Source organism: Octopus sinensis, unplaced genomic scaffold (assembly GCF_006345805.1).
Source record: "Octopus sinensis unplaced genomic scaffold, ASM634580v1 Contig12302, whole genome shotgun sequence".
In the NCBI taxonomy this organism is placed as follows: domain Eukaryota; kingdom Metazoa; phylum Mollusca; class Cephalopoda; order Octopoda; family Octopodidae; genus Octopus; species Octopus sinensis.
Genome location: NW_021832590.1, coordinates 287,582 through 303,149, shown reverse-complemented (window position 1 = coordinate 303,149; position 15,568 = coordinate 287,582). Strand labels below are relative to the sequence as shown.

Below are 15,568 nucleotides of genomic sequence, written 5' to 3'. Positions count from 1 at the left end.
AACACTTAATTGAATAAATTCATTGACGCAGAAATAGAGAATGAAAGTTTATGGAAAACTCTTCTTCCAAGCAAAGAAGAGAAATCACTCAAGATCTAGATTTTTAATTAGCTAGTTTCACGTGATTGTTTTTCTTGTTACATGTTCCGTTTTTATTATACTACACAGTTTTAATAAAAAAAATTAAAAAATAATTTTGTTGATTAATTTTTAGAAATTTAATGAACAACACGCTTTTTGTAATTCTATGGTTAGAAAAAGGACTGAACTCAAAATTGATTTAAAAGAACAGATTTGTAAAATTAAGGATTCGAGGAAAATGTCGCTGAATGAATTGTTTCAAATTATCAGAAGAGAATTAAACCTGAACTTAGGAAATTCTACTTTATCTGAAATTTTGATAAATAAAGAACAATGGAAAAATAGTGAGATCTCAAACACTTACTATAGACAAGCTTCTAAAAATCATTTTCTGCCTTAGAATTCATTGATAGAATGGATATCTCAAATGGATGCTATTAACGGTTACTTGACTGATGAAATTATTACTAAAGTAAAGGAATTTGGACAAAAGCTAAATATTGAAGATCTGCAATTTAGCAAAGGATGGCTATGTAGATTCAAAAAATCGGTTCAATTTGAAGTTGAAAGTTCTTGAAAGAGAAGCAAATTCAATGAATGATGTAGATGTTTCAGCACATAGACCAAAAAATGGTTGAAAAATTAAAGTTATACTAAATATGGATGAAACAGGACTTTTTCGAGCATTTCAACAAGAACGATTTCATTAAGCCAAAGAAAAGGCGTAAAACAATCTAAAAGTTGAATAACTGTTGCTTAATGTTCTAATGCAACTGGATCAATTAAAATGACACCTTTTGTTATTGGACACAGGAAGAAACCAAGGTGTTTCAAAGGATTCAATGTTGGAAAATTCTGTCATTATTAGGCAAATTCGAAAGCTTGGATGACCGGTTATTTGTTTAATTGCATGATGCTGCTATTTGAAGATGAACTGATGCGATATGACAAAACATTTTATTTACTTCTTGATAAGCGCCAAGTCACATTTTGAAGAACAATTTTCCAAACATTGAAGTTATAAAGTTTACAAAGAACTCAACTGCTCATCTTCAACCAATGGATGCAGGAATAATAAACAATCTAAAGCATTATTACAGAAAAAAGTTAGTAGTTGATTATATGAACTCGCTTGATCAATCGTTAGACTTTTTGTTAATCTTAAACATGGAATATTGTTACTTCATGAAGCTTGGGCAAATGTGAAACAAGAAATTATTGTTTCAAAAAAGTTGGAATTATTCAAGGTTTTGAGAGTATTATGCTGAAGAAGAGTTGTCCCCAGATCTAATTATTGAGACACATAATAATGAGATAGACCAAATTATGATTGAAGAAGATATGCTTCAAACAGAAAAAATCATTGATAACGATGAAATCTTTGCACTGATTCAAGAAGAATACACTGTTGAAGATATCATGCTTAATGCTGAAGATGGCCAGGTCGAGGAGAGTTAGGATATTAGTCGAACTACTTTATTTGATGCAATTCAAATTTTTCTTTTTCGAATTGCTTTTCAAAATATAACAAACGATACTGTCAAAAATTTGAAACACATCTTGGATGATTTACAAAAATTAATTAAAAAACACTATACAATGAACTTTATTCTATTTTTTCAATAAATAATTGTGTTTATAAATTTTACATTCCTCTATAATCCGAAGGGAAAGTCGATTTGAATTTCTGGATTAACGAGGGTTGACTGTATTTCATAAAAACCCGATTGAAATCAAAAAATCATGATTTTTAACAACCCTGATGTGAGGTAATGCCAATTTTAAACTTTTTAAATAATTATAAATTAAATAAGTATCTTTAATGTTAAATTCATATTTCTTTCGATAAACTCTTATATTTTTATTAATCAATCGATAATATTCAAATCTATTTGAGACAAATCAAATTTGTAATCACAATTTGTGAAATTATAAAGCAATCTTGATTTTAAAATAAAATTAATTACATTTAAAAACTTGCTGTTGTGTGACAATGCACAAGTTCATATTTCTGAATTATTCTCGCCGAGGAATAACATCGTACATCAAAAACATAAAGCCCAAACCTTGGAATTATAAAAAATATGGATATACCAAGTTGCACTCAATAATTGACGGAACATTAAAGCGAATGGACGAAAACAGCAAAATAATAATAATTTGCGGAAACATTGGAATTGGAAAAGAATCATTTTGTCGAAAATTTTCAGATTTTTTCAAATTTTGTTATTTTCCCGACATCAATCACGACCAAGACGGTTTCAAGTTACCGAACGGATTAGACATGAGACCTTTTGACGAGCAACTTCCCAAACATTTGAGGACCTACTCTCTCCAGGATTGGTTCAAAGATCCAAATCCAGGGATCAAAGCTTCAAAAATACAACTTTCCATATTTGATCTCCGATTCCGTAAATATGCCGATTCCGTAGCCCACATGTTGAATACTGGACAAGGCGTGGTCTTAAATAGGTCAATTTGGTCAGACCTTCCCTACGCCTTTGCTCTCCACTCATGTGGACTAATTAGTAAAGCTGGTAGACTCAGTTACTTTATATCCCAGCTTTTGAGTACTATAAATATATTTCCAGTCAAAGTTTATGCAGTTTGCCTTACCCACATCTTACTGTCTTTCTCGACTGTTCCCCTGAATACACTCTCAGTCTTATTGAGAGAAACCGTCCTGTTTTTTTGTTGTTTAAGTTTGCAGGAATATGAGATTAAGAGTGGATTGTACACAAAAGATATGATTGAAGGAATTCAGGAGTGTTATGTGAGTACAGTTCTTCCGCTTATGAGGTAAATCTCTGTTTATATATCGTAGGAAATACGGAGAGGTGATCCAAGTTGATTGGGAGGATTATTTGCAACATAAAGATGACGATTTTGAGATTGAAATGGTGATTGGGTGATAATAACCCAATAGTTGGCCAGTGATGTACAGAAAATAGATTTGGATTCTTATGATAAGGCAGATTTGCACAAATTTAGAGATTGGCGGAAACCCGACGAACTTTTGTTACGTAATTATCGAATAATGTTAAATCTGTGAATTTACTGCAGGTATACTGACCCCGATTTTACACGTCTTTCCTTGATTGATGAGATTCCATGGGATTGCGAGGAGTTACGTCCAAATGAGGCAGATTATGATTTGTGGCGAAATGTAATGCAATCGGTGTCCTGGTTGCTGTAATTTCATAGGATTATCGATATTATTTGCCTAGGCGCTACCTTAACTACCCGAAAGGTTTCTCCAACTTTTTTAAATTGGAGCTTTAATTTTTTTGATTGACTAATATTTTTTAATTTATGTTTGTTAATATATCTATGGAAACAATATTATGAAAAAGTTTTTCCGTACTAAAAAACACAAAACAAACACAAATCCATTCGACAGACCATTTAGCCGATTTAGTCTTAGTGATGCAGGGTCAATTAAAAAAATTCACAAAATCGCCTTGTCGGGAGATGTTGAGGAGTTCAATAAACTTTCTATCCGTGATCCTAATATAATTGACAACAAATCTCGGTATATATTTGGTCGACATTCAGAACTGCATTGCACTTGGCTTCTGCTAGAGGAAATATAGAGATTGTCTCAAAATTATTGCGCTGTTTCGGAACAAGACATGACATTCGTGACTCAGAATGCAAAACACCGCTGCTTACGGTTGTTAAAATGATTTGATCTTAAGGCAGCTTCCGAGGACAAAACGGGATGTATGCTCACACTGCTTAAACATGGTGCTGACACGAACGTACAAGACATATTTGGAAACAACATTTTCCACTATTTTGCATATTTTGGAAATTTGTTCATGGCTCAAAACATTAGATCTGAGATTGATGTTTTATTTGTCCCGAATATGGTAGTCTTGTGCGGATTCACGGTAGGATGGAAACAATCCGCTGCATTTGGCTGTTGACCAAAATCGAGTTGAAATGTGTAAATTTATCATAAAAAATGGACTGGATTTTAATTTGTTAAACAACGAAGGAGAGTATGTGGTGCATTGCTGATAAAACAGAACTCCGCTGATTATTGCAGCAAAAAAGAAAAATATTGAGATCTCAGAACTCTTGGTAACTGCTGGGGTAAAGTTGGACATTGTCGACCGTTCTGGTTTATTTCCGAATTTTATAAAAGGAAAATCTGCTTTCGACTATTCAAAAAATTCACAAGTTTTTGATATTCTGAAAAATCCGAACAAAAATATCTTGCGGTAATTATTTTTTGAAAATATTCCAGCAAACCTCATTGTGACATATCAAAAAATACTCCACACAAATTACAACCGAAATCACTTCAAATGAGAACATCAGAACCTCCAAACGACAAAATAAAACTTATTCCGAAAGATATTCGAAATACAGGCAACTCTCAAAGTAGGAGAGAGAACGTTGATAGAAAATCGATAGAACTAGATAATAGAAACCGCAAACAATCTGAAATGTGATTTTTATTGTGATAGTTTTAGAAATGTAAAAATTAAAGATTTGGCATCAGAAATGTCTATAAAATGCCAGGAAATGAAAAATCGCGCCAAAAATCATCTTTCTGAATTAGTCTTGTCATCGGATGAAGAGCAACTTACAGAATTCAAAACTGTTTATAATCCAAATAAACAACAAAATAACTTATCACCACTCAAAAATGACTGTAAGAGTGAATACTAAACAATATAGGGTTGAAAAGTTCTCAGGAAATAATCGACAGGTATAGATTTTTGACAGACAAGTCAAAACAAATGTTAGACCAAAACATTCATAGATTTCATGAGATTGATGCAGAATTGGAAAGTGTTAAAAAGTAATTTATTATTGAATAGTTAAGATTAAACAAAAAATTAACAGAACGGGCCGATTCATTTGATCAATTCAACAATGCAGCAAATGAAGAAATCTCAAGTCTAAAGTAAGCCAAATAACATAAAATACAAGAAATTTAAATTCTGACCTAATACGAGAATTTGACGGGTTGAGATCTCAGATTCGTCTGCTAGAAAACAAACTCGAACAAAACAAATATGAACAAGACGTACTAAAATCAGAATTTAATAAACAACTTGAGGAAATTGCAGAAAGATTGAAAAAAACGGTATCAAAATAAAGTAATTGCAGATTTGCAGCGATTTTGAAAAAGAAACTGAATTTTTGCGTACAGAAATTAAAAGCATTAATGTAATCACGTGTTCATAAAACAAGGAGAAAATGAACTCAACAGTGAATAAACTAGAAATTTCTACTGATAAAAAATTGCTAGAAAAACTTGATGTAAGCAGAGAGGCAATAATTTTCGAAAAATTATCACAGCAAGAAAAAACGTATTAAATATTTTCATACTTCAAGCTTTCTCAATTTAATTAATGACAAATTTGAGCAAATGAAAAAAATGAATAGTTTTAAATTCGAGCAATTGGATGCAAAAAACGAGGAAATGGTTAAATCACTAAGCAATGAACTCGCATCTGTATACTAATCAATAATAAATTAAGGTTCGGAAAGATATGCATGAAATTAACTTTCAATTAAGACAAGAACCGGATAAAAATAAAAATGTTAAAGCATCTGTATACTAATCAACAATAAATTAAGGTTCGGAAAGATATGCATGAAAATAATTTTCAATTAAGACAAGAACCGGATAAAAATAAAAATGTTCAAGCCAGGAATAAAGTAGAACCGAATTTAAATAGTTTTCAAAAGTTATAAATTTAATATTTGATTTGTAGTGAATTCAAAGAAATGCCAAAAAACATTTCTTTTAAATATCACCAAAAACTAAGTTCAACAAGTCAAGTTCCTTTCAAACCTGGAAAATATATGCAAGGGAGACTACCGGAAGAAAAAATGAGAGAATCAATTCATTATTCAATTTCCAATAATTCATTCAACCCAAAGCTAAATTATTGCATGTATTTTTGATATTATTCATCATCCAGAGAAATGAAAGGCCACAACTGGTACTCCCAACGCAATAACTTTCCAAAAGAGGAACGTAATCTTAGAATTTCTGAGTATTCATTCAAGTTTTATAACCACTTTATTTCCAATATTATTGACCGCTAAATATAAAGCAGTTTATTGACTGATAATTACAAAGTTGATGATTTTAAAAATTGAAGTCAAAAAAATCTTTTAAGTAACCAGAAAAAATCACTGTGAAACATTAACGATGTTCTGGAGAAGCGAACTAGCCCCAATTCTGAATAGTTGAGGAGTCAACCAATCTCTTCCCAGCTCCCGTTTGACCAGACAAATCCACTGCATCGCCTGATCAACAGTCCGTATTCCACCACTTGTTTTTAAGCCAATCTGCGATTAGTAAAAACACACCTTTCTCCCAGTAGTCTCATAGTACTTTCTTATTACTGAGGCTACGACAAACCCAGCCTCCATGGTTGCCAAATCATCTCCAACTCCTGTGCAGAGTTTAACAAAGTCGGAGCCTAAACTCAACAAAAACCCTCAACCCCCCAAAATGCAGATCGCGGCAGTTTTCTGAATAAGGTCAACGTCTTTGAGTTCTCCCGACGAGATAATCACTTTCAACATACAAGATCCACATGCCTTTTTAAGGACTGTGATTTCATTGAGAAGTTCTGTGGATATAATATTTAAGTTGACCGTCCCACATTTTTGCAAAGACCAATCCTCGAGGAATAACAAGGTCGATTTCATTGACTCCACTGGCTACGGCGTCCCGAATCTCAGCCTCTTTGGCAAATAAAGTAATTTGTGCATGTGGAAACCCTCCACAAACTAAAATGTAATTATCAGCATGAGTCGACCTACTGCTAATTTAATTTTATCAGAATAAGATTCTTTGGAGAGATATTCACTTATTTCTCTCGAAAATCGAGAAAAAAAGCAAACTGCAGGGACATGTGATTCAGAATAATGAATAGGCCTGACACCTACGGAACATATATTTTTGAGTCGGAAAGGATCGTCGTAGACAGAAAGTGAGGTAAGGTCAATAAATTTGATTATATCAATTGGCTAGTGGAATGATAATGAATTAAGTAAATACTTGCTCATTTGTAGTATCCATCGATTTGATCTCGGATATTTTTCTTTCCAGTTCGATAATATCAAAGTGTGAAAGATAAGGCTCTATCCTCTCATCAGCCGACATATTTTGAATGCTAATTTATATTTATAAAATAATGACATTTATTGATATATATTATTGAAGAGTGTTGCACTATTTTTTGAATCAGAGAAGACTGTTTTTGAATGACCGTTTTTTGGTCTAGATGTAATTTTTTAATTGTGTTCAACTCTTCCAATTTCCCTTGGAGGGATCGGCTTGATCGACACTGTTCTTTCTCAAATAAACGAACAGAGGAAATCATTTGCTGTGGATGATTGCGTCGCCGTATGGAAAAAGCTGGGATTGCCATTGCCATCTGATGTGACCTGCCAATCGGAGTGGACGTCGAAAGTCCACGCCAATACGTTTTCATGGATAAAGGAAACCATGGACCAGAGAAGGTTGGCTTGTTTACAAGCGGGTAGCCAGCCCCTAAGCGGCGCGTGGCTAAACTGTTACCCTTGTAATACAACTGGCTGCCTTCTTAAGGATGAAGCCGTAAGAATTGGAGTCTGTCTGCGCCTCGGTCTACGCGTTTATGCAAAACACCAATGCCGCTGCGGCGTGTGGACCGACGAGTTTGGATATCACTCCCTCTCATGTCGAAACGGAATTGGACGTTCCTCACGGCATTCCGAACTGAACCAGATCATCTGTCGATCTCTTCGAACTGCTGGATTCCACACACAATTGGAACCTGCAGGGATTTTCGTAGAGGACGGCAGAAGACCCGATGGGATGACCACATTTCCATTTCAGAGGGGAAAGTGTCTGGTTTGAGACGTCACGTGCGTGAACTCCTTTTCCAATCAGAATATCAAATTATGTATCGAAAATCAGAGGCAATACTCTGGCTATCTGCCAATGACGATTTTTCTCTTGTCCTTTCTTTATTAATAAAAGTAGTCTACTTAGTGACTATTAATGCTTTTTTAATATTTTTTAAATATTTAATTACCTAAACAACTTAAATAATAAATCTGTTTGAATTGCTTTGGCAATTAGCGATTTAATTTGTTATGATCAAAAATACTAAAAAGAAGTAAATAAACTTTTGCTATTACATTTAAGTGAAACTAATAATTTCTAGAAAATCTCAATTAGGATTTTCCGAACTTGATGGTTATCTTGAGAATGAAACTTATATCTCGGGTTTGACCGATAAAAAATCAGTTTTAGCATTTATTTGTGCGATTCGCAGGGAAATTATGATACAGGGAAAGTTGGTAGTCACTCTTAACTATCTTTCCTTTTTTGCAAAATTCTTCAAAAAGAACATATCTGTAATCATGTTGACTTATTTTGCAAATAAATAGATCGTCATAGAATTAAAAGATGTTGTAGATATTCGTAAAGAAAAGACTGCTTTTCTTTTCCCTAATGCAATTGTGATTCACTGCGTAAATGAAAAACGATTTACATTTTATTCCTTTCTTTGTCGAGATAAAGTTTATAATCTAATTTGGAGTATTCACAGTCGGAGATTTGGGGAGGTAATTGTTTGTTTGGTTATGTAATAGATATCCGATACTCTGAGAACATCCACATTTAGAAACACCATAAATTCTGTTTCTACAAGGGAGTCTGCCTCACAATCTGATTTTAAATCAGAACCACAAGCCACGTCACCAATCATAGAGTCGAATCAACAAGTTATTGATGACGTCTCGTGCCTTTTTGACGTTTACAAAACAACACGTTCTTTAATTAGTTGACTAAAGGCAGTCTCTCCTGAAGAACCGGTAAATTGTGAGGGACATTTGCATCCTGGAAAGCAACTCCTTGCGGTTGATTACTCACTGTCCGCCCACAAATTATTTATTTTGATGTTTATGAATTCCAATTTTATCAAAAATATTTTTGATAAATTAAATGCTTTTTGTATTTTTTATGAGTATACATTTTCAGTGATTTCTTTAAGCGAATGGCAACAGGATGGGGACGTAAAACGAAGACAAGTCGTCTACAACATGAAGACCAACACCTCTTTCGGAATGATTGTCGCTCATATTGAAGAAGAGCAGGTTTTTCTGCTATATTTTAACTAGAAATAAGATTTTAGAGTCTTCGACCAAGATGGGAGCAGTCTATGTTATCAGAACAATATCGCGGACTAAGGGAGTGACGTACTCAGATTCTTTTCACACAGAGATGCTGTAATCAATAATTTAGTAATTTTAAGATTCTGCATAACTAGCAATTCTCCCATTTCCTCACATCTCAAAGTACATGCTCAGATTGTAGTGAAACCAAACACTTTTGTTCTCGTTCGGAAATTGATCATCAGCAACGGAATGTCCAAAATTGCAGAATATACACAATTCATTCGGGAAGTTATTTCTGAATCCAACAAGGGTGTCCCTGAAGATGTTTTCAGTGCACAGGAAAGTATATATCAAGATGAAAATGATAGCATTCCGGGTTATGGTATGTATGTGATTTCTTAGCTGAAGGCTGGATTGGATTGTTTTCCAATTTTATTGGAAATTGCTTAACTGCTGGTATTGTTGGAAATATTCTGCTTTTCTTCATGTATTTTTATATTCATATTTATACAGATTATTGGTCTTGATGGGAATATATAAACAAGTTCAAATTCAATCAAATTGTGATTTGTTCTGAGTTTTTACGCAATTCTATTTATTATCCTAATTATTACTAAGACTCTATCAACGTGAGATTATGAAGATTTAAGTGACATAATTGATTTCTTATGCCTTTTCTTTTCTATGTATGAAACACCTAAGACACTTTAAAAAAGATTTGGTTCGCGGTTCAATGACTTATGAAATATTCAGTACAGCCAAAATAAATAGCCATTATCTACTTAAATATGGACATTCTCGTTCTTCTTATTCCTTAATTATATATTCGACCTAGTGTGGTGTATGCTTGTTTTTCAAATATGAAAACCAATCCTGTTGGCCTTCCAAATAAATTCATGGAGTGAAAACAAAGGCTGAACTAGGATCTTTGGCTCCAATCGCTTTAATAATTAACAATATTCATGGAAGAACTTGGAGTAATTATTTTAAATGATTATGAGAATCTCCATCGAAGATATCGTGTAAATGCTTTCGTTGAGAACTATAAATCCTAACGAGGCAGTATAAATTTAGAATCGACGTTATTTATTTGTTAATTTACCAAAAGGATTAAATTGTGGTTATTTTTTTGTTTGACATAAAATGGCTTATGTGAGTTAGAAGCTCCTATAGTTTCCATTAAGCAGTAGGTATTGAGTTCGATTGATTCTTAAGGAAAGTCCTTTGTGATTTCTTTTTCATACTTAACCACAAATAATTACTTGTTTGTATAATTTCTAAATGTACAAAATTTGTTTTATTTTGTTCTTTGGATAAAAATTTGGTGTATGAAAAAAAAATTAATTAAAGTAATCATTCTGTTTTGTTTTTCAGAATCAAGTGAAATTATTAATTTCAAATAAGCAACTGAGTTCTCTCCTTGATTAGGTAATTTAAAAACTGACAAAATACCGCAAATTCTAACAAAATAAATTCTGCTAAAAAGCAGATCATATGAAATAATATACTCCTTAAAGTTAAAGTCATAGAATAGCGCCCCGGTAGCTCAGTTGGTTAGAGCGTCGTGCTAATAACGCGAAGGTCTAGGGTTCGAGTCCCTGTCGGGGCATTTTTTTGCAAATTTTAATAACTTCTTTTTTGATTAAATTAGTCTTAAAACATGATTCTTCGGGTTCATTAACTATTTTTAGCAACAGATTAGTATGAAAATGGAATAACTTAAGCTAAAAAAACGCATGTTTGCTTTTAGATATTTCCAATTTAAACACCATAATCTACAAAACTCGAAATATCAACTTCTATCCTTTAAATGGACATGTTAAGAGCATTTGATTCGGTCGATTGAACTAAACTTCTACAAATACTTGGAGACTTCTTAGACGACTCGGCTGTCAAAATGGAGACAAGCCTACTGTAAAAACTAGATATGAATCGTCGAGAAAGTTTGAAACAACACATGCCGCTTCCTAAAAAGATTCACTATTCAATATTCTGTTTGTTATCTATTTGAGGTGGTTTTTCGAGACTTGAGGCCTGTCCTTGAGATAGAGACAACTTTGATAGGCTGTGCAGATGATATCAACCTGATATCCAACAGTAAAATACTAAAGGCCCTAATTTATAAAACACCAGAAAATTGTCAGACTGGTCAGCTAAAACTGAACTTTGGAAAAACAAAAATCAAGAAATTGATTAAAAGAAAAGACAGGACAGACGGACCATGACACAAAACCAAGAAACTGAGTTCTCTCCTCGATGCGCAGAGGCTATTACAAGAAGACGCTTACTGGTATTGCACTATACAAACTGAAGAAGGGATGCCTCACCAGGAAAGGACTTGACGTAAAAAAAAAATTTGTATTTATAATAAACTGGCAAAATACATATTTATGGGGTTTTACAAGACAGTAATACGAAAAGCTGAACTCTTTTCACAGAGATCAGCTACGACTGATCATATTTTCCCGAAGTCAATCCAGAATACCGTCCAGAATCATTTAAAAGAGAACAGAACCACACCAATTTTAGAGGAGATTCTGTAGGCAAAATAAAAAGTATATATTGCTTATTGTGTAATAATTCATTATTAACTGATGCAATGAAATCGTACAAATTGTTGGATCAGCTTAGGAGAAAATATTTGGATAAAAAAGATAAACTATTAGCATACATAAAAAATTAAAAGATTCTCGATTCAAAGATATTTTTGAATTTGAAATTCTATTTGGGGTGATTAATCTTTTTTGTCAAACCCAGAAGAAAAAGAAATAAAGTTCAATCCAGAATTAAAACTATATTATAATGATTCACAAACGCAAAGTGAAAGAGACATCCAAAATTGTGGAACGAAATAGCATTCTATTTTCTGACATCATTCTGTTGAATGTGGATTTAGCACTTTAAATCGAATTTTAAATAAAGAACAAGGCAGATTACATGCGTCAATTAGAGGAGATATTAGTTTAAAACAAATAGAGCCAAATATCAAATTTTTAGTCAAAAACCATCAGTCACATTAGTATTTAATTGTTTTTTATTATAGATTTAGGCTAAAATAATAACTTAACATTGAGTTTTTTGTTTGATTTGATTATAAACAATGAATTCATTATAGATAGTTAGTTAACGTAAAGCCTTTATTAAAAAAGAAACTAATTAACTAAGTAATTTTGCTAACTAAGTCCAGTGCCTTCGAAGTGAGCAGAAGGTGGCACTCCACGCACCTCCTCCCCTTCTTCCTCCTCTTCTCTGGCACTGTAGACCTTCGAGAAGGTGCAGTCCAGCGCCTCTTGCTGACTAAACGTCAGGAAAGGGCTGGATCGGCGAGCATCAAACGAGACACTCTCCAGAGTCCTCTTAAGAACAGTTGACTGTATATAAGCCTGTAGAGCAGTGGTTCTCAACCTTTTTTTTCCGCGGACCCCTTGTGAGTAAATGAAAAATTTCGCGGACCCCCTACATATTTATTAAGTTTTTTGTCAAAAAAATTTTACTTATCTAAAAACAAAATTTATTATTAAATCAATAGAGAAAATTAGTGAGAAGGTTGATATTGTTTTTTCGAGGCAATTTTTTCAATAAGAGGCTCGGTTGTCGACAAGCAAACCCTGATTCTTGTTGAAGATATGTTAAATGTGCATAAATAAGTTCGGTTATTTTTTTGATTTCAAATGCATCTATATTTACAGATTGTTCTTCAAAAGATTCAAACATAGTAAAATTATTTAGTTTTACTTTTTCTTTCCACAGTGTTAACTTCATCAAAAAAGCACTAATAATTAATATGAAACAGTTAACAAACTTAATTTTATCCACAAAATCAATTATTGTTTCATGTCTTCCCTGAAGCGATTTGTTGAGTTAATTTATACGAGAGAAGACATCTCTATAAATTCCGATGATTTGGAATTGTTTTCGCGAATAAAATATTCAGATAATTCATTCCTCAAAGAAAAAACTCTGGCAAGAATGTTTCCCCAAGATAGCCATCTCACATCAGTGTGGAATAACAAAGCCTTTCCATCCTTTTCAAATTCTTCGCAAATAAGTCTGAAAATGCGCGAATTTAAAGCACTCTTTTTAATATAATTTATGATATGTACGACATCATCGAGAACATATCTTAAATCTGAAGGTAATGTTTTTGCAGCAAGTGCATATCGATGTAGCATACAATGCATATGTTTCGTTTCCTGGTTAGCAAGTCTAACTTGGCCTCTAAAGCCAGAATGAAAGCCAAGCATTGCTGGAGCTCCATCGGTTTTGCAACAACATACATTATTTTAAGATAACCCAACACTGTCAAAAAACATAAAAATTGCTTAAAAAATATCTTCTTCTTTAGTGGCCGATTCAAGCGAATATGAAAATAAAAATTCCTCTTTAAAATCTCCGTCATAGACATAACGAGCAAATATTATTAATTGAGCACAGTTCGCTACATCGGTGGATTCATCAACTTGTATAGCGAAATTTTGATGGCATGAAGTTTTTATTTGTTCTACCACCTGAAATAAATAATATAATATCAATAACCTGACACTTAATATTTTCTGACATTTCAGAAATTCGTCAATGAACAGTATCATTCGATAATGGTATTTCCGAAATCATATTTTCAGCATGAGTGCCAATAAGAGTACGTACTATGTCTTTACAACAAGGAAGAATCAGTTTTTCGGCAATATTATGAGGTTTCTTTTCTTCGCTATACGTAATGAGATCATGTAAGATGCTAATAGTATGGAATTATCAGAAGGCAAAGTTTGTATGAAACGAGTCAATACTTGACTTTTCATCATTTTACGCAAAGAAATAAAATAATCCTTATTTTTGTAGATTAGATGGGGATGACATGTGCGCAATTTAAAATTGTCATCATTAAATAGAAACATTAAAATAAAGTTTCAGAAAAATCTCGCGGACCCCCTGGAATCTTTCGCGGACCCCTAAAGGGTCCGCGGACCCCAGGTTGAGAACCACTGCTGTAGAGACTTATCTACATCCAACTGTCTTAAGTACCGCTTGTGGTATTTGGTGACCAGTCCATCCCATGTCATCACACACGGGATGACATGGACTTTGCACTGGTGCATCAGTCCTAGCTCGTTTGCAAGGAGGTCATACTTCCTCCTTTTCTCCACTTCCACTATCTGCAAACGGTCTAGGCACGTGATGCCCACCTCCACGATAACAATCTCCCCGGTGACCTTATCGTGGACCACAATGTCGGGTCTGTTGTGCTGGACAACAATCGAGGTGCGTATGGGGGTATCCACTTTAATGCACACCCGCGAGTTCTCACTCACCGATTGAACTCGATGGGTTCGCAACTTTCTGGACCGCCTCAAGCCATACTTATTGCAGAGCAAAAGATGGAGGGACCTCACCACCTCGTTATGCCTCCATGTGTAATCATGGTAAAGCATACTCCCGCACTTCGTGGCTAAATGGTCAACGGTCATTGCCTTACTCTTACAGTGGTTACACTGTTTCCGTTGACCATTAAAAAAGTTTCTATCCTGCAAATATGAGAACAACCCTTCTGATCGGGGAGAGTTATTCCCATATTTCAGCCACGTAGATGACGACGATACGTCAATGTGCGGGTTGTCCAGGCTGCTAAAGAGAGTCTTGTGAAGGACTTTTAAGTTGATCTTTTTAATTAAAGACTCCTTTTGAAGTTTGATCAACTCCTTCACATTAACTTGGGTAGCACCTAGACCATACTTAGCCGACACATAGCCTTTTATGGTCCCTAGGTGTGTACCACGCGCTTTTTCAGCAGCAAGGATGGCAGTCTTCCTTTGGGATACACTCGACCCACTCCACAAGGTGTCGTGCATCTTAGTCAGAATTCGCTCACTTAAGTGTACGATGTTACTCAGTCCACGTCCTAGCTGCCCGCGAGACAAGTACAATCTCTCCTTATTGCTTGCCAACACGTGGACATGATTCTCTCGGAGTACTCTTCGGACAATAAGGTCCATTTCATCGTACTCACTCGGCTCGAATTCGATCAGGCCAACGTAGTAGTTTAGCAATGAGATGGCATACTCGTTCAAGGCATGAAATAAGTTCCGTGCATAACATTGCCGCCCTACTACGCACACCCTCCACTACACACTTTCTCGTTTCGGGTGTGATTAATGAGGCTGGACTCTCAACCACACCAAGATACTTATATCCTTGGTGTTCCTCCAAGACTTTGACTAGGTCACCGCACACAGGGGTGTTAGTCGCCGACTTGTCGTAGTTGAGCTCCAACCCCACGGCCTTCATGAAACCTTTCAGGACTTTACCCATTGAGTGGAGAATCTCTGAAGACCGAGCGAACAGCTTA

The 15,568-nt window shown here is 34.4% G+C and overlaps 1 protein-coding gene and 1 non-coding gene across 2 annotated transcripts; one reads left to right on the top strand and one right to left on the bottom strand.

Annotated features, from left to right (window-relative positions):
* The first annotated feature begins 10,760 nt into the window (after positions 1-10,760).
* Trnai-aau lies at positions 10,761-10,834 on the top strand. The gene has a single exon. It is a non-coding gene; the product is annotated as a tRNA-Ile (tRNA).
* Positions 10,835-13,547: 2,713 nt separating this feature from the next.
* On the bottom strand, positions 13,548-15,215 carry LOC115229279. Its single transcript, XM_029799659.1, has 2 exons — positions 14,535-15,215; positions 13,548-13,733 (listed from the first exon to the last, which is right to left on the bottom strand). Exons 1-2 carry the CDS (start codon positions 15,213-15,215, stop codon positions 13,548-13,550), a joined length of 867 nt encoding a protein of 288 aa, XP_029655519.1.
* Positions 15,216-15,568: the final 353 nt, after the last annotated feature.